This window comes from Prionailurus viverrinus, chromosome C1 (genome assembly GCF_022837055.1).
Source record: "Prionailurus viverrinus isolate Anna chromosome C1, UM_Priviv_1.0, whole genome shotgun sequence".
In the NCBI taxonomy this organism is placed as follows: domain Eukaryota; kingdom Metazoa; phylum Chordata; class Mammalia; order Carnivora; family Felidae; genus Prionailurus; species Prionailurus viverrinus.
The window spans coordinates 59,969,913-59,989,603 of NC_062568.1; the positions used below are offsets into that span (position 1 = coordinate 59,969,913).

Here is a 19,691-nt window from a genome sequence, read left to right on the forward strand (position 1 = left end):
ATCATTGGATATTTATTTTGTTTCCAGCTTTTTGCTACAAAATAAATTTTCTGAAGACTGGTATTATACAGAAAACTCAGATTTCTATCTAACTTATTTTGTATATCAGATTTAGAGCTATGGAATTGGTAGATCCAGGGGTATGTAATGACTCTTCCAAAATTCTGGAAACATGTTGCTAAATGTCCCTTTCAAAAGGTAGCACTAATTCATACCCCCAGTAGCAGTGAAGAAAGGTCTAATGGATTACATCCTTGCCAGTGTTCCATGTTTCATATTATCATTTTGTAATCTTTGCTCATTTTATTTGGCAGCTTATAAAATAGTGATTGGATTTTGTAGCTTGCAGTCCACTGAGCCAGATCTCAAAATCCCCAGATGGACAAAGCCAGAAAGGGCTTGAAATGACCCTTTGATTGTCATTGTATTTCCAAACCCAGTGAGATGACTTATCCCCATATGAGAAGAAATGGATATTTCTGTGGCTATTCTAAAAGAATTCACAGCATGTCCCAAAATGTACATTAGTCTTAACAAAGCAAGCCTAAGGCATTCCTTTGAAATTGAAAAGTTCATTATAATAGCAAAGATATAAATGAGGTTATTCTGAATTTATTTGTTCTTTGTGATTACCTGCTGAAGTCCAGTGATTATTATTTCCTCCTTTGAGTACGCTCTCAAATTATCCCTTCAATACTGAGATGCTGAGGAACAGCCTCTGTAGCAGTATCTTTGTTTTTTCCCCTTCCTAACCTTTTCCTAAAAACACTTTGCATGCTCTTGCCCTCACCCTTACTCTATCAGAAAGCAATAGGAATTTTGTTGCTGGGTTTCCTACCTGGCTTGTGGATAGCAGGTGTGGGGCATTTGGGGGAAGCCCTTGCATTATGAGTATCCAGTGGGTACTAACCTTGTTAGAGCTTGACTAGTCAGAGGTACCCATATAAGTCCGGAAATACATCACCTTCTCCCCTCAAAACCTCTGGTCCTGAGCTTTTGTCTAATTATATGGGTAAACATTTTTGCCCAACTCAGGAATAGTAAGCCCAGTTTTAGCTTAGTAGAGCTATTTGGGCCAATACTATTCTATCAACTCTGGAGCCAGATCATTTGGCCTGCCAGGAGGAAAACCTGTTTTCCCCCAAAGGCACATAGTGATGTGTTTGTATAACCACAGTTGGTGAAGATGGGGAGCCCACTCCATGAGCTTTCTTTACCAGCTTTATCGTCTTTTGACCAAGACAGCAAATCCTTTTCCCTTCCAGTCTCACAGTATTGTGGTTTGGGTATTTGCAGAGGAGCCACAAGACTCGGGCTAATCTCACAGAAAAATATTCTGAGTTTGCATTGTTCCTTGGTAAACCTGTCCTCATCTTTCTTAACTTGCAAAATGACGTTGAAATTCCTCATTCCCTCCCCACCCAGCTTGATAGTCTTGAATTTTCTTGATAGTCTTAAATTTTCTCTATGCTAAGCATTTATTTGCCAGTTCATTTTAGGAAATGTGAAGTCTGGGAATGACCTTGGCTCTGTTACCGCTTCCTTCATAGTAAGCAGTTCCCTTGCTTTTTAAGTGTGTGTGTTTAAGGTGGGGTGGTGGGGACAGAGAGGAGAATTGGCAGGGTGTGGTAGGGTAGATGTTTTGAGGGTAAAGAAAGAGAGGCATTCATGGTTCTAATGTCTGAGGTGAGAATTCTTTTAAGGACAGCATACCGAACACCTTTGACGTACCTCAGTTTCCTTGCCTGTAGAGCTTTTCATCTCTGAATCCTGATTGGTCGTAAGCTCATTGAGCACAGTCTGTGTGTTATTTCATCTCTGTGTATTCTCTCCTCCCAGGCTTTACACGTTGCCTGTGTATGTCCTACACATGTATCTGAGCTCAGTGAGTGAGTTCTCTGCCCACCTCCTTTTCCACTCACCCATCAGTGTAACCTAAGTCTTAGTTCCCAGATAGATTTGATCATATGTGCTCAATTAAATGGCCTGTTAGATACTTGGTTTAAAATTATATTGATGCATATTTTTACTTGTTATTTTTGACAGAAGAAAGGGAAGACAAAGTAAGAAAGGATCAAACTTTTCTCTGATTTGCTTTCAAGAACTACCCATAAGGATGTTTTAGAATTGCAAGAGTAGTATTTTTAAGTTGTTATTCCAAAGTTATAAGAACACATGTTGGTAATCACATATCAGATACCAAAGTGAAATAAAGTCTTCATGTGTCCCAGGCAAAAGCAAGACCATCATCACAGGCATCCTTATTTCTGGCCTTTAAAACTCCTCCAAGAGTGGAAATCTGTTTTACATTTGTAATGAATCAAAAGCCTGAACAACATTCTGGATACAGGAGGTTCCCAGCACAAGCTTGAATCATCAGCAGTCAACTTTGATACCAGCTCCAAGTCTTTCAAATACACACACAGCTGTTTGGCAGCCAGATTCAGGCTCTGGTTCATAAAAAAGCATTTTCGGATCACTTTAAAATGTTTTATTAATGGCCACGTCAACAGGCTGAAGGAGGTCAGTATGCTGAGGCTCAGATAAAAATGAGTATTGTGTCTTTTCCTCCAAGTTGGCTCAGTGGGAGATCCTTTTTTTGCTCTAAAAAGTTATATAATTAGCATGGCACCCACCGCTCATTGAGCAAGCCAAACTGGTTTTTGATGTTCAGAATACAAAACACGGAAATGTCATCTTCATGACCTACCATGCTGTCACTGATAGCCGAGAGCATTTCTGAATGACACATCTGTAATAATAGTGACGATGAGAGTCACAATTAAATAGCACTCTGGGCTTGGAGCACTGTTCCTTCAGGCTTCCCCCTAAACCCAAAGAGGCCCTGGATGGCGGCAAGTCTGTAATTTAAATGGCCTGTGTGTGCTGTCTTCGACCGCAAAAGAAGAAAATTGCCAGAATTGATGGCCAAACCACTGACTAAATGGGTGCTTTTCTTGTAGCTCTTCTCTCAGGGAATTCTCCTGATCGGGCAGATGAGATGCACACCTTAGGCATGTTTCAGGCTTCTGTTGTGCCTTTCTACCTCCACATAAACTAGGATCTTTGATTTGACCAGACAAAGCAGAGCATTTAAATTATTCGTAAGGAAAAGAAGCGTGGGATGGATTATCAGGAGAATTGTCAGATCCTCGTGGGTTTATTTCACTCTCTAGCGATTATCAAGGATTCTAAAGCAGCCCCATTTCTACTCTGCTTGTTTCTTTCAAACTCTGAGTTGGAGAGTGCTGTTCTCCAACTCCAATTGGTCAGGCCCCATTTATTCAGGTATTACTGGGATTCTTAAGGAGATCGAGACTTGTACCCCCTTGAAGTCTCTTTATATATATTAGGGTTTATGGTTAGAAGCTGTTACAGGGTTGGAGGAATGGATGCCAACTCCTGCTCAGGTTAGGTGAAGGGACAAGAAAGAACCCATCTCTGCGCAGGGGCTGATGTCTGATACAGAGAACTCAGTGGCTATTATTACTGTTGTTGTTGTTACTTGATACGGACTGAATGCTTGCCGTGTGCCAGGCACGTCCATGCCTGCCTTCTCTCTGAGCTACCTATGAAGCAGTTCCTGTTACTACTTTACTTTACAGCTGGAGATACCAAGACTTGGAGAGTCAAGTAGATTGCCAGAAGGTCTCATAGCTGGTCCATGTTACGAATGGTTTTTAAACTCAAGAATGTTGTCTTCGGAAACCCAGCTATGACAGGCTGAATGAACCTAGCGAGAAAGCATTTGTTGTTCTCCTCTGACTCCCCATAAAACCAACTCAAAGATTTTGAGGAGAGGGTAGAAGAGGAGAAGAGGTGGATGGGAAGCCTGGTGTAAGGAGATGTGCTCCCTTGCCTTCTCTACTTAAAAATAAGTGTGTTGTAGATGTTAGAACAGTCTGGGGCTCAGGGCACAGGTGGCAGCATTTCCTAATCATAGATGAAAAGAGCCTTGGCGTCAGGCAGACTCGTCCGTGGCTTATATTTAACGTGAGCCTTGTCCAGGTTGATTGCACCACCCTGGATGTTGACGGTTAGCTCACTGCTTGTGAGGAATAGCTCTTGGCCAGAAATCTCTTCAGTATAACAGACCTCATTTATTTCTCCCAGATCCATTCCTAATGTGGCATCTGTTCTGGTGGGTCATGGTTGTGGGTCTGACCTGCATTGCAACTGAAATGCCTTCAGCCCAGAAGCTCTTTTTTTTGGGGGGGGGGGTATTTATATAGGATTGGCTACCTTCATATAAAGGAGTTTTGCTAGTGTGATTACATTTGACATAATTCCATGCAACAGGTAAGGAGGAATAGTGTACTACTTGATGCAATTAGACTTCTTGAATACTTGTTGAGAGCTTACTTATGTGCCAGACTGTGTGCCAGGCACTCTGGGGAGAGACACAACATAGCATGATGGCTCCTCTGGCCCATCTTGTAAATTCTGTATATTAAAATGCTCATAATTGTTGACCTTTACCGTCTCTTTATCTTTGTTATAGATATTCACTGGCTTGCTTACTTTTTTTTTTTTAATCCACTAATTCTCTTAAATTAAACTTGACAGATAATCAATGTTTATTTTATCTTGCCTCAAACTATGGAAAAAGGCTCTCCTCTTAGGTTAATCACTTCGCAAAGGGCCCCCTTGACTTTTCTTTCTGAACCCCTTCCCTGTCAGTGGCACTGTTTTTTGTACTTCCTTATGTAAAAAAACATCAATTTACAGTAAAGAAGCAAATAATAAGTAGTTTGCAGGATGTGCTTATAAATATTTCTGTAGAGTGAGAATTCTTGTTTATCCAGCCTGACCTCCTTTATTAAATTTTCACTGAAGTCAAGAGTTCTAGAAAGCTAAGTCGGTCTTAAAAACTTGTCAGAGATTAACAGGCTGGGGTATAAGGATCAGTCACTGAAAAAACCATCATGAAGAAAATTGTTGGGGTCTTTTTTATTAGGGAATCTTAGATAAGAAAAATGCATGATCCCCACAGTCCTGGCAAGTCCTGCACTTGTCTGGTGCAGTTACATATGTGGAAGTTGCTTTTTAACATTCTCAGCATGTTTTTCAATAGCCTCAAAAATGTGCGTGTAGCTCTAAAATAAGGCTTCCATGGCTGACACATGAAAATCAGGTTCACGATTTGACAGTCATGCGGCCTGTGTTTGAACACAGGCAAACAGTTGTTTGGAGCAATTAGAATGAGATTCTGTGTTTTGCAAGTCTGCTTTTGAATCTTGTTCTCAATCAAGCCCTTCCTAGTGGAGGCAGTGACGCACCATCGCAGAGTAAGCACCATGGTTAGGTCAAGGGACTTTGCAATTTCAGTGAACTGTAGGTACTTGGAATTTTCCAATTGGGATGGTTGATTTCCAGGCGAAGTGATGAATGCCATTTCTGTTTACTTTATTGGGACTGTTGAAGAGATGGTTTCTTCCTGAAACATTGTGACAATGAGTACCATACGATAGTGCTCCAGAGGCAGAGAATGAATTTAGTGGTTGCTGAAGGTAAAAGTGTTGATTTTTAAAAATTTGCCGGGATCAGGGGTGCCTGGGTGGCTCAGTGGGTGAAGCGTCTGGCTTTGGCTCGTGTCATGATCTCACAGTCCTTGAGTTCGGGCCCCGCGTCAGGCTCTGTGCTGACAGCTTGGAGCCTGGAACCTGCTTCGGATTCTGTGTCTTCCTCTCTTTCTGCCCCTACCCCGCTCATGCTGTGTCTCTCTCTGTCTCAAAAATAAATAAAAACATTAAAAAAAATCTGCTGGGATCAGATGAGAAGGAAGTGTCCCGTGACAGCTGCATTTTAAGGACCACCATACAGTCACAGGAAGAGTTGTGCATTCAGATCAGCCGTGGGGTTTTCGAAAGGGAGTCCATGGGAAGCAGATAGGACTGAACTTGAGATTTTTTTCCCCCCTCACTTGTGGCCATCTTCAGATTGAAAAAGTAGTTTCGTAGAAATACTTAGAAACATTTTAAGGTAATTAGCCCTCACTTTAAATCATATGCAAATAATGAACGCTTTCACATCCCCTTGCCTTTTTAGGGTATGTTAACACAAAGGAAGCCTCTCACACTCACCCTCAGGTGCCTGCCCAACTCTTAGTGCTTTTTCAACCGTGTTAGTGTAAGTACATAGAGAATCCTACAACTGCAAGCCTCAAAAGCAAGTGGGTGGTTTATTGGGGTTGGGAAAAGGGGGGAGCTTGAGTTTTTTAATTATTTAATTTTTGTTTTTACATTATTCTGAGGAAAAGTCCTGTCCTAATCCAGTGTCTTGATAAGATCTGTCTGATGTTCTCTAATATATGTGTATTTTGTTCTGATGCCCATCAACAACCTATCAAATGCCTAGTAACAAGGTTTATTTTCTGTGCAGGTGTATGTTTTATAAATAGCCATTTGCTGAAGTAATTTCAGGCAAGTCCAGTTTGAAGATTTACGATGTCTTTGCCAAAGGGTCACCCACACTAGACTGTAAATACATTTACTTATAGGCCATTTCTCTGAAATGGACCAAAAGAGAAAATATTTGCTCTGTCTCATTTATCATTAAATTTAATCGTCTTAAGGCACTACCTGCGGAAAAGCCAGGGAGGAGTCTGCTTACACTGATGTTAACGCTTATAATTCATTAGTCCTTCACAGTTTTCTTCTCTATCGGATGGTTTTGTTTTGAGAAAGACAGCAGGCACGCCCAGGTGGGGGAGGGGCAGACAGAGAAGGGGACAGAGGATCCAAAGAGGGCCCTGTGCTGACAGGCTGAGAGCCGTGAGCCCGGTTTGGGGCTTGAGCTCACTAACTGTGAGATCATGACCTGAACCGAAGTCAGATGCTCAACTGACTGAGCCACCCACATGCCCCTATCAGATGGGTATTTTAAATCTAGTTGAAAATGATCGTGTTCCCTTTAAATTTGCTAATTTTTAATGCAGCTTTCCCTGAATATGATTATAGATACAAATTAATAGGAAAGTTAAAGCATAGTTGTTGCTACTTTTGTGATCACCTGGCTAAAGTTTAAAGAATTTTATGGTTATCTGCTCACTTTATATTATTGCAGCTATACTAAAGTTCTCTCCTGACTAACTCTCTTGATTAGAAGCGGGCAGTCTTTAAAACTTTGAAGCAAACAATTATCCTTTCTGTGTTCTGAAGCAACAGAGTTTGGTGTTCAGCAGAGTGCATGTTCAAGTTTTTGGCCCACCACGGAGGTTCCTTTTGAAATGCAAACACCTTGCAGCCTGCCCCTCTTTGCAGTTACCACCCCTGGAGGGGAGGACATAACCTAAGTCAGTCTCCTGTAGGGTCACAGCAGAATGTTACCTCTGCACGTATGTGTTAGAGTCAAAGATCTTTGTTTAATCAACATGTAGACTATCATATGCCTTCAGATGCTAGTCAGAGTTCAGTCACAGAAATCACCCATCGCAGCACTTGACAAAGACACTTTTAGGGCATCAAGAAGCAGTCTGTATGGGCCATTCATTTCTCCAGGTTCTTTGGGCTCCCTCTATTGAGGTAAATCATCAGGAAACAATGTACCTCAGCTATATTATTTCAGCTCCCAGCAGAAATGCCATCACTTAGGCAAGATTTAATGTGGTGCCTTCAGCACATGGGAGAAAAAAATGTTCATCTTTCGCACCACATAGTTGGAAGACATTTATATGAAGAAAAGTTTCTGTCCTTTGCAGCAGAGTTGAAGGCATTACTCAAGTGTCTCTTATAAAGGGGCTTCTGTACAAAATTTCTCCTTGATATTAATGCGAAGGGAAAAACATCTGCCTTGCATGTTTCTTTTTTGATAAAGAACTCTATCATGCAATACTTTCCTTTTTTTTTTTTTTTTTTTTTTGCCTGAGCTATGGGGAAACAAAGCTAAATTCAGTGTTCAGTGGGAGTAACTTGTGTATCGTATCTCTTTCTCTGTTCCCTTTAATTTCTGTTATTTTTGATAACCAAATATTTGTGTATTTGGTTTAACTTTGAACTACTTACCATCCTTTTTTTTGCAAGAATTAAATGCCAAGGAAGAGGATAGTTTCCCATGATGATTAGATATTGTAGCCATTTGTGCCTTTTATTTTTTTTTTAATTTTTTTTTTTAATGTTCATTTATTTTTGAAAGACAGAGACAGAGCATGAGCAGGGGCGGGGCAGAGAGAGAGGGAGACACAGAATCCGAAGCAGGCTCCAGGCCCTGAGCTGTCAGCACAGACCCTGACACGGGGCTGGAACTCACGAACTGCGAGATCATGACCTGAGCCGAAGTCGGACGCTCAGCCGACTGAGCCACCCAGGCGCCCCCATTTGTCCCTTTTAAAGTAAATTTGCATTGGGGCGCCTGGGTAGCTCAGTCGGTTAAGTGTCTGACTTCGACTCAGGTCATGATCTCACGGTCCGTGGGTTCAAGCCCCGTGTCGGGCTCTGTGCTGACAGCTCGGAGCCTGGAGCCTGCTTCCGATTCTGTGTCTCCCTCTCTCTCTGACCCTCCCCCCTGCTCATGCTGTGTCTCTCTCTGTCTCAAAAATAAATAAACGTTAAAAAAAATTTCTTTTAAGTAAACTTGCATTATCTTGAAACTTGACTCATCCTGGAACGCTGCAGAGACGTGCAGCACCACCCACTGTCCCATATGTTGTATTAATCTGCATAAATACACCTGCCGCGGCATGAGATCAAGAGCCCAAATGGACAGTTGTTGAATTCCAATCTTAGAGGTGCCCTTGCATTTTTAGTATAACTTACATGTCGTGTTGACTTGGGAGCCTGAATGCGTTGAAGAGAGGTATCCATCACAGAAACGTGGAGTCTGCGTTTTCTGCAGTAAACCCTGCCATCAAACTTTCAGACCTAAACGACACCAGTGAGGACTGCTTCTAGACTTGTATCAGTGGATTTCAATCAAGGCACATCCACAAAAACCTCTAACTAGTAAGCGTGCCTAACAGTTTTTCTTGGCTACTATAAAAATGGGAACTTTGAGTAGACTAATGTTTCTACCTCTACCAGCCATACACCTGAGTCTAGTTTTCATGTGGTCACTCCATTTCCTTCTTGCCCTATTGGTAAAAATCAATTCAGTAAATATATTCACTGAACATTCTAAATGCTGAAAAGGACTGCTAGCCATGAAAATACAGTTTCACGAACTTGACAGGAAATAGGGCCCTTATGCAATAATCCATTTGCTCACGATTTACCACAGTTGGGACATTACAATCGATTTTGTACTGTGTAGGCAAAATGTTATTAAAATTTTATGTCTTAAGCTCTGAGGTTAATATGACAAACTGTTACCATTTTAAAAGTTCTGGATGGTAGGTGCATGTGACTTTGTTTCATTCCTCTTTGAACTTTCCTGTATGTTAAAGTGTTTTTCATGATTTTCCAAAGTATGTACTAGAGAAAAAAAAGAAACACATTAGGTTGGAGAGTGGGCGATGTTGGTGAGAGGAAACAGCCACCTCCTCTACCTGGACAGCAAGGAGATGTTCAAGAGGTTTCTGTTAAGGGTACTTAGTTAGGATTATTTCCAGATGAAAACTGTTTCTGTAGACAGTAAAGGCAGTTACTTATGATAATATTTTTGCAAGTGATTTATTCATACGTATCAGCATTGCACAGAGTATTAGAAATTTCCTTGCAAGGCTCTGTACACACAGGTCTAATTTAGAGATCAGCTGTATGAAATCCTCTGCTGGCAGACTGCTTGTTCCCTCCAGGCTACAAATCTGAAGGGTCCTTCAGGCTGCTCAGAAACCAGTGAGATGCATCAGAGTCCTTAGCCTGAGGTTCTAGCTGTAGACAGACCTGCAGACAACCAGTGTGAAAGTCAGATTCTTTAAGATATATCAAGATACAAAACTGTGTGTGTGTGCACGCACACAGTCACTGCTCATGTTTTCTTGTTAAAGGGAACAGTGTGACTTCCTGATCTATCGATTTGACATTGATCATAAGCTGGGTGATGCCGCATGGCTCGGTCTAGACTAGAATTCTGGATGCTGTCAGACTTCTACTTTGCTAGGCCATAGGCATATTTCTGGGTGTCTGAAGGTACAATGCTGAAAGGAATTGTCACTTTCATATTTTAGGAGACTCACTGATCCACAAGATGCTTTTGAGGCAAGTTAAATGCAAGGCCAAGGTTTGGCTGCGAGGGGTAGGTATGTGACTTACACTCCTGCAGCATCATTCAGGGTATATGGAGATCTGCACTTTAAGGAGAGCTTCTGTTTCAGGCGGGGCTTTGAAACACAGTGCTGATAGGTACAGCAGTGGCTCCTGACCTTTATTTGTGCCATCATCACATCAGTCATGTATAAAACACACTCCCATCTGTAACATCTCTCACTGCGTGCAGCACTTCTCAACTACTGGGGTAGGGACATCACTGGGGGAGAGGATTCTTCCTTCAGAGCGTGCACCTCGGCTCACCCTGCAGTGTGAGAGCCACCAGTCAAGAATGAAAAGCAGTCATCTAGAAGCCTCAGTCTCAGGTATGGGTGTCATTTCTGCCATTGATGGCTCCTAGGACAGGCCTGACACCTAGTAGATGATCAATAAGTATTTGTGGAGTGTTGACTGAATTAGCCAGCTGTGTAATCTTAAGCCACTTAATCTCTTTGGCTTCAGTTCTTCACCTGAGGAATGAGGGAAATGGATTAAGGTGACCTCCAGGGCCCTTGTCAGTTGTAAAATTATATGATTCTGTGATTGGTCCTGTACCTGAGAGAAGATTAATTTGACAGGAGTGTGAAGGATGGATAGAGTGAGAACCAAGAGCGAGACAATGCTCCTTTCCTTGAATTAGGCTAATATTTCTTTTCCTACTACTACTTTTTAAGCACTTATCTATGTTGGGGTTTCCCTGCTAGTTTTCCTCCCGTCAGCTGTCCTTCTCTGTGGGGATTGTGAACCCTTGAAGGACTGGAACCATGACTTTCTGCTTCTCTGTGGGGTTCAGAATATCAGGCATCAGAACGCCTGCCAGCACTGTGAGGGGGCCCACACCGTGTCTGTACACAGCTCCTCTAATCCAGGAGGGAAGCATTGTTTCCTGTTTTCCTGCAGAAGAACCTGGAGTGGAGGTTGGAGAGATGAGGTGACTGACTGAAGGTCATCACTGGCGAGCGACTGAGCTGCAGGGCTCAGGGTCCCTAGTCCTTAGGGGCCTAAAGACTCCGCTCTGGGAAAGCCCAGAGATGCATGTGAACACTGTGTCAGAGCAACCACGGGCCTGGACACAGGAGGCTTCTTTTTTCTCTTTCTGATTTTTGTCCCTGGGCTTACTTGTCGCTGTCCTTCAACTTCTCATTGCTTTGGGATCGTTTTCCACATCTCATTAAGTACAACAATTTTCTTCCTTCCTACAACACATTCATCTGCCAAGGATTACACCCTGAGTAACAGCTCCCTCAACCTTTTATGGCCTTTTCCTTTTGCTATACATCTGTACTCTAGCGACAACATTCTCCATGTGTATGTGTGTGGTATGTGTGAGTGTGGATAAAATACCCTTTGTTCATTAGATTGTTCATTCTTTTCTGTAGCAGAAATGGTGTCCCGCCTTCGGTCAGCGGTAGTGGAGTTTTAGAGAAATGGGTGATTTGATCTTAAGGAGGTCTAACCCACAGGTTGTGGTAGTTGGCTGTCCCCACCATTTGCTGCCATTGGGCGCAGAGAGAGAAGTGAATTTGAGAGGAAAAGTGATGTATTCCATTGTGGATATGCTGGATTGTTCTGTGTCTGGACATCGCTTGGAGAGATGCTGTGTAGGCACTTGGATAATGGGTTTAAAGCTCTGGGGCAGTACCTGGGTTTGGCTTATGCATTTGGAACTACTCATCAAGAAAGAGGAGGAGAGGGGAAGATTGTCGGGGCAGAACATTTAACACCGAAGGGACAGGCAGACAGCAGGGCTTGGGCAGGCAGAGAAAAGGCAGCCAGGGAATCACGGTGGTGGTGGCCAAGGAGAGGCACTTGACAAAAGCCAGGCTTGTAAAATTTTCACTCATTCATGTATTCCTTCCTTCATTCATTCATGTGACAGGTATTATCTGTTCACTCCCAAGGCACTGGGCTGGGTGCTGAGGGGAAGAGCAGTGAACAAGCAGTGAACAAGCAAAAGCTAAAGGTCTTTGCTCTTTGGGAGCTTAGTGTCTAATGGACGAGATGGACATTAAAGTAATGACATTCTTGGGGCGCCTGGGTGGCTCCATTGGTTAAGCATCCGACTTTGGCTCAGGCCATGATGTCACGGTTCGTGGGTTTGAGCCCCACATGGGCTCTGTGCTAACAGCGTGGAGCCTGGGGCCTGCTTCAGATTCTGTGTCTCCCTCTCTCTCTCTGTCCCTCCCCTGCTCGTGCTCTGTCTCTCTCTCTCAAAATAAATAAACATTAAAAAATTTAAAGTAATCACGTTCCATTGGTGCAGAATATGAAGGTACTGAGCACAGATCTGGAGGCTAGGAGAGCACACTGGACAGGGCGCCTCATCTGGCTGCCTTTACTCTTCTTTCCCGGTCTACCCCAAAAGACACGACCAGGCCTCAGAGCACAATTGGAGTCAGTCATGTGGACAGAGAGAGAGAGAGAGTGGAGATTTCCTAGCAGTGAGGGGAGCTGGCCCCCCGACATGCTGCAGCCCCAGGAACACTTCTCCATTCCCTCCCCATCTGTTTCCCTCTTTACTTGTCCTGGCAACACACAAATGTCTCTTTTCTCCCATCTTAGAAAAGCCCTCTCTTTACCCCACCACACATTATAGGTATTTCTCACCACCCCCTTACTGCTAAAGTCCTCACAAGAATTGCCCCTGACTGTTATCCCTTTCCTCCCACTGCCTCCCGAGGTGCCTGCTGCACTCACACTGTGCCTTTGCAAAGCTGCATGTGGGGAAAGAGGGCAGGCCAGGAGATAGCAACAAGGTGAGCAGGGGAAAGTGTAGGAGAGCTGAAGGTGGAGAGACAGGTAGAAGCAAGTCTTGGGGGGGGGGGGGGAGGTCATGCTAAGGATTTTAAATTTTGTTTTAAGAATAAGGAGAAGAAATGGAATCTTTCAGCAAGGGTGTGGCATGATCACATTTCCAGGTAACAAGCTGCCTGGCTCCTGTGTAGATCCTGACCTTGAATGTGGAGAGACCAGTCAGGAGCCTCTATAGACTCAGGGCAGGACCCACAGTGCCTCCAGTAAGGGTTATGCACTGGAGAAGACCATGGGTAACATTCATCCCGTTCTAGGCTTAGTTCACATCTGCTAATCAGACACATGATTTTGGATATGTCCTTTTACCCTTTCTAGGCCTCAGTTTCCTTGTCTGTAAGATAACAGTGGACAAGAGCCATCCCCACATCAAGGGTTGTTTTGAGCATGGCATGAGATAACATATGCAAAGCACCAAGCATTTACTGGCAGATAGTAAATGCCATTAATTATTATTCTCCCCATGTCACATTTAAGGAAACGGACTACAGATGCCAAGTAAGTAGTGAGTGGATTTGAATGTAGACCTTTGTCCCCACAGCTCCGTATGTCCTCAGTCTGTACCAGGCTCTCTGCTGCTGTGGAGGGAGAGGCCCAGGAAGCTTAATGGGAGCCATAGTCCATTTCTCCCCTAAGCTTGTGGGAAAAGACTTCAGTTCAGTATCAAGAGCAGGAAAGAAGCTTGAACTAAAAATGATATCCTGATCCCTGGCCCACCCTGTTTGAAAGTCTCCATCCTGCTCCCGAAAGGGGAGAAACGTTCCGGGAGTCTGGGAGTGCGAGTCCCTTTGGACTTCCTCGGATGCTGGAAGCTTCACCCTGACCTGAAATCTCAGGTTCAGGTAAGGAAAGGGGGAGCTGTCTGCTGCTTAGAAGGGAGGGGCTGCCCCTGTGCTCCTAGGAAACACTGTACCTGCCAGTGTTACCCCAGCTGCATCCTTCAACCTCAGAGCTTGGGGAAATGGTCGACATTCAGCCTCACTCCAGAGTGGAAAGGATGCAGTGCCAATGGCACTTACAGCTGATGATACCCTTTGACAACCAGTGGTCTTTGCATTTTGACAACCAGTGGTCTAAGCATTTGATCCCATCTGGTTCGTAGAGGGTGTGTGCCCCCATACACTTTTTGGCATGGGCTAAAAGACATTAATGTGAAGCTAAGGGATACACATAGTCCTGAGCTGGCATTTTGGCTTCAGAGCCCTCCAGGAGCAATAACTCTATCAGACAGTCCTGACATGGTACATTAAGAAGTGTAGAAAAATGCTACGTCCTATAAAATGCATACTTCAACTACACAGGCCTTCTGCACCTCTATCACCAGGGACAGTTACGTGTTCACTCACATGATTGTCATTACCACCCCCATAGCCAGCTGCTTCATTTGAGTGTTCACTATGTTCCTTGCAGATGAGTTGAAGTAAGGAAGCAAGAAGGAAGACTTTACACATGACAGTCTGAATCTCTTGATTTTCCACTTAGAATGGACATAGCACATATGTATCTTGTATGTGTCTGTGTCTGTATACACATTTTTTGTTGTGGTGGGTTTTTTTAATTTTTTACATTTTTTTTTAGTTTTTAACAAAATTGAGCCCAAATTCCTGCCTAGCTTAACCAGCTGGTGCTGAGTAGTGGTTGCCCTCTTTAAATGGGAAAGAAGCTTTCCAGTTGGCAGAGTCCTCCTGTCTCCTTGCTTTTATTTATATATATACATATACACATATACATGCATATATACACATATATATGTGTATGTATACATATGCATGTGTATATGTATATATATACTTCTTGCTTTACTCATTTAAAGTTCCTGCAAGGGTGTTTACAAATTGCTTGAGAGAGTATAAATTGGTACAACTTAAATGAAGGGGAATTTGACAATATCTATCAAATTGCAAATACCTTTGTCCTTCGACCAAGCAATTTGCTTCTAGAAATTTATTTTCATACTTGTGTATTTGCAAAATGACATAAGGACAAGGAGCATTATACACAATTAAGTTTTGTTTACAATAGAGAAAGACTGGAAACAGTCTGTTCACAGAATGGGAACTGGTCAAAAAAAGGACATGGCAGACAACGGAATACTGTGTAGCTATAAAAAAAAAAAAAAGGAGGAGAAAGCTTTCTATGAATCGATATGGAGAAATTCCAAGGTATACTATTAAGTTCAAAGACAAGGCGTAGAACAATGGATATAGTATGCTACGCTTGTATTAAACAGATTAGAAGGAACTATGTATGTTTGTTTGCTAATATGCATGAAACCTTTCAGGAAGGATGCACAAAAAACCTCAACCTTTCAGGGGACCAGGTAGTTGAGTGGCAAGAGGAGGCCCAGTTTTTATACAATACCCTGTTGTACCTTTTGGGTTTTAAACCACATGATGGCATTACCTATTTAAAAAATATGTATATATTCTGCCTGAGTTCTGTAGACCTTTGCCTTTATGATATAATGTATACCTATAATGAGAAATAAGGGTTTGTGTTTATTACTGAATTTAGGAGTATGTTTTTCATTGGGTTGGGTTGTGGGATTCTTCTGGTCATTTTTAGTATTAAAAGGGTTTTTAATAAGAGTTATCAAAGGTAGCCTGGGTCTTGAAGCTGTTAATTTTCAAGTTTTAAACATTTCCTCTGTAAAGTTGCACAGACTTAGTTTCCGGCCTTAAATCATACCTATTTTCAGCTTCTCTGAAATCAAGAGTATCTTGTGCCATATCAATTAAAGTAAATGTACTTTCAATTAAAGGTGTTAAGTAGGAGTCTGAAAAGATTAATTCTTTATAAAAGGATGACCTTCAGTAGTTAGATCCAATTAGGCATTTTTCCAACCATATTTCATCCTGATGAGACAAGTCTACTACTCACAATCAATCAATGTGATCTTTTCAAAGGCAAGTATTTTAGGTTCAGAGTCATAAAAGAATGACTTGACTAGGCCACCTCCATAACTTGAGCCATAGTTGATGTAGATAGAGATTATGGGTGTTGGATATTACTTCTGTGGTATTAATATTTAAAGAATCAGGATGTGCATGAAGATATTCTGGGTACAGTTCTTATACTTCTTTTCTCATGGCCTTAGTAGGACAAACTAATTTAGATAAGACTGGCCAAAGGAAAGGAAAGGAACAATGACATATATTCCCATCAAATCAAATTCCTTTTCATTTTTTTCTCCTTCTGTCATTTCATTATTAAATACACTATAAATACTTGCTTTCCTAGTGATCATTTTTTTCCCTTATTGGACTGTTTTAGTACTAATTCAGCCTTTTTAACATACGGCATGTAAAACCAAGGCTGTTAAAAAGAATGCTTGCTGATCTTTTTATGGTAATACGCAAAATCTTGGGGAATATTGTTTTCTCTCAAAAGTGAAAAGAAATCCACTTTTCTATACTTGTATTAGATATTTCCAATGTAAAATTGTTGGTCCTCACTCTGCCACTAAATTTGTAAACTTGGAAAGGCCATTGAATGTGCTCATCTAAAAAATGGAAAACAAGTAATACCTACTTTGCATATTTCAAAGGTTGATTGCTGGAAGAAAATGAGATTTGATTCATGACATTTGCTCTCTGTGTTTCTCAAAGTGTGCTCCTATGGCCCTAGGGATCTCTGAGTCCCCTTTAGGAAGCCCATGAGGTCAAAACTATTTTTATAATAACACTAAGAAATTATGTGCTTTTTTCACTTTCATTATTGCAACATGTAGAGTGGAATTTTCCAGTGGCTGGCAATGTGATATGTGATATTGCAACAGACTGAATACAGAATCAAAAATAAGAATCCATCTATCTTAAGCCAGACATTATGGAAGTTTACAAAAAAAAAAAAAAAAAAACCCAGTTGAAGAACTGCTGATACATATGAAAGCACTATGTAAATGTGTGGTGACACTGGTAGGTAAACAGTGCCACAGGCAAACAGCCCTTCCTTCGAAGGCACTGATTGTTCATGGCCCACTCCACGTCCAGGAGAGGGTCACTCAGTCTGAGGTCTAAGCTGATCTCTGAACCATCTTCAGTTGTCTGCAATTTCATGTGTTGGTCATATGCCCCCTTTTTGGAGAGAGTTCACGATTTTTAGTTTTCAGATTCTCAGAAGTTCCTAAAAGAAGCCCGGCTTTAGGAATTGCTGTCATCCCCTAGTCCTATTCTATCTCTGAGAGTAGTCACAGAGTCAAGGTGGGGGGACACCTGGGAAGAGATTCGTAGTGGTTCAGGGCTCTTATGTCTGTGGCCTGGGCTTGGGCATCTCTTGAATTCTTGACTCTTCACTTCTCTGCTTGTGGAAAAGTACAGACTGGAACCCACATCTCTAGGCCCTGGGAGAAGGGCTTTCTCTAAGCCGGTAACGTGCCTTTGTCATTTTTCTGGGCCTCCTGTATTTACTGTGGTAGAATGTCATGGGGCCTAAAGAAACAAGGTCAGGCTATAGACCAAAAAGGGCCCACAGGCTGGTGGCATCATAATGTGGGCACTGTTTGTAGAGACCAGGAGATACTACTCCAGGATCCCAAACAGGACTACTTAACAGGATTTGATCAGACTCTTCTGGCACCAGAAGGAGGAGGTTTGGAATGGGTATTCAGGCCATCTCTGGTCTCTGGCTTGGACCCTTGGCAGCTGAGCAAGTAGGTGAGGGTTTGCAGAAATTACTATTGCATGTTTCCTACTGCAGTTTCTTATGGTGTTTTTATTAACTTTAATTGTAGCATCTGTTGAGAGTTATCATAAGATTTTAGTGTTCTTATGAGAATTTAAAGCCATTCTAATTATAACTCACTGCCCCATATCCTTTCTTGAAATTAATATAAATGGAAAACTCACATCTTAGGTATTTGCTTGTTCCATATTAACCTAGTATCCGTTTTTGGATTGAATATACGTGTATATATGTATTACAATTTTATGTAAGCATTTTATATTTATTTTTAAAAATTTTATCTATTTGGGGCTCCTGGATGGCTCAGTTGGTTGAGGATCCGACTGTTGATTTCCTCTCAGATCATGATCTCCTGGTTTGTGGGTTCAAGCCCCGCACTGAGAGTGCAGTCTGCTTGGGATTCTCTCTCTCTCTCTCTCTCTCTCTCTCTCTACCTCTCTCTCTCTTTCTCTCTCACTCTCTCTTTCTGTCTCTCCCCCCACCCCCCTCTCTCTCAAAATAAACAAACTTTAAAAAAAGCTTCTATACTCAGTGGATAATTAAACAACATTCAGGGGTCCCCTCTATGTAGCAAAAATTTTAATAACAAAATACACATCCTTTTTGGGGCATTTTGTTACGTGATTTAATGCATAGTATTGTCATTGTCATAAACCTTACCACTGAGACTGTTTTTCCTGTTTCACTTTTTTTAAATATATTTTTTTAAAACATTTATTTATTTTTGAGAGAGAGAGAGAGCATGAGCGGGGGAGGGCAGAGAGGGAGACCGAGGATCTGAAGCAGCTCAGCAGAGACGTGGGGCTCAAACTCATGAACCATGGGATCATGACCTGAGCCGAAGTTGGATGCTTAACCAACTGAGCCACCCCGGCACCCTTGTTTGTTTCACTTTTTAAAAATAATTTGATAAAATGCTATTTTCAGGAAAAATATGAAACGTGTATTGAATATTATTTATTCCATACGAAAATCTTCTGAAATTTTTAATTATGGAACTACATTGAAGGTTATTGATTTAGTATAGATTTTATAAAAGAATGTTTTATTTTTGGAATTTTGGGAAATAAACATGTTTATATAGGTAAATTTAGTCATTTAAATATCTCCCTTTATTATTGTCATAACTATCTCTCCCATTTGAGGAAGTACCCAGAGGTAACCCAAAACTGTAAAACACTATCTACCTATTAGTAGCATCTTGTAAAGATTGGAATACATTTAGTTTGATGAAACTACACTTCGTTGGATTTTAATGTGCTACATGTTATATATTTCAGAAACTCCAGAAAGGAACTTAATGACATACGATTTGAGTTTACTCCAGGAAGAGGTAAGTTTTAATTGAAATTATTATCTTATTGCTGCAAAGAGCCTTTAAGAAATTCATTACAAGTGTGTGGTTATAATCTGCTATTTGAAAATGCTTTCTTTAAAAATGAAGAAAGGAGGATGGAGGGAAGGCAGGAAGGCAGGAAGGAGAGAAGCAGTGAAGGATTTGCAATAATTGTGGGGAATCCAAACCGAGCCACTACTGCCTACATGAGTTTCTGTGGCATGCTGCGTGGTTTACATACATGTACAAATTACCTGTGTTAGCTCAACCATGAGAACAAGTACTGGCAAGGGGACACAGGGCTTAAAGGACGTTATGGTGAGTGTAATGGGTAACAGAGCGCAATCCTAATGAGAGGTGAGCAACAAACGAGATGTCACACAAAAAAGGGATCCGCTCTGCCCCTCTGCTCTCAGTTCATATTATATGAAGCCTGTGTGGAGGGAGGAATGTCTGTGGTCTCTGTTGGTACACCTTGGTAGGCACATTGCCATTCTTGCTTCTAAATACAATTTTAATATTTTAAATAGTTAGTGAAACAGCTTAAAGGCTAGACTGGTTGCTCTCTCAGCTCCCGGATGCCTGGAGTTTCTAGAACTATGTCGCATTTCTTGGTATCTTTAGCACTTGGCAAATGCCCGCTATCCAGGAGAATCTCCAGTAGTTTTGGTTAATTAATG

The 19,691-nt window shown here is 41.8% G+C and overlaps 1 protein-coding gene across 5 annotated transcripts in view; it reads left to right on the forward strand.

Annotated features, from left to right (window-relative positions):
• The window catches only part of STK39 (serine/threonine kinase 39), a 311,497-nt gene that overhangs the window by 222,341 nt on the left and 69,465 nt on the right, over positions 1 to 19,691 (forward strand). For all 5 annotated transcript variants that reach the window (XM_047869279.1, XM_047869281.1, XM_047869282.1 and 2 more), the window contains exon 15: positions 18,956 to 19,008. In XM_047869279.1, the coding sequence (XP_047725235.1) occupies positions 18,956 to 19,008 (53 nt within the window). The remainder of the gene's footprint in view (positions 1 to 18,955; positions 19,009 to 19,691) is intronic.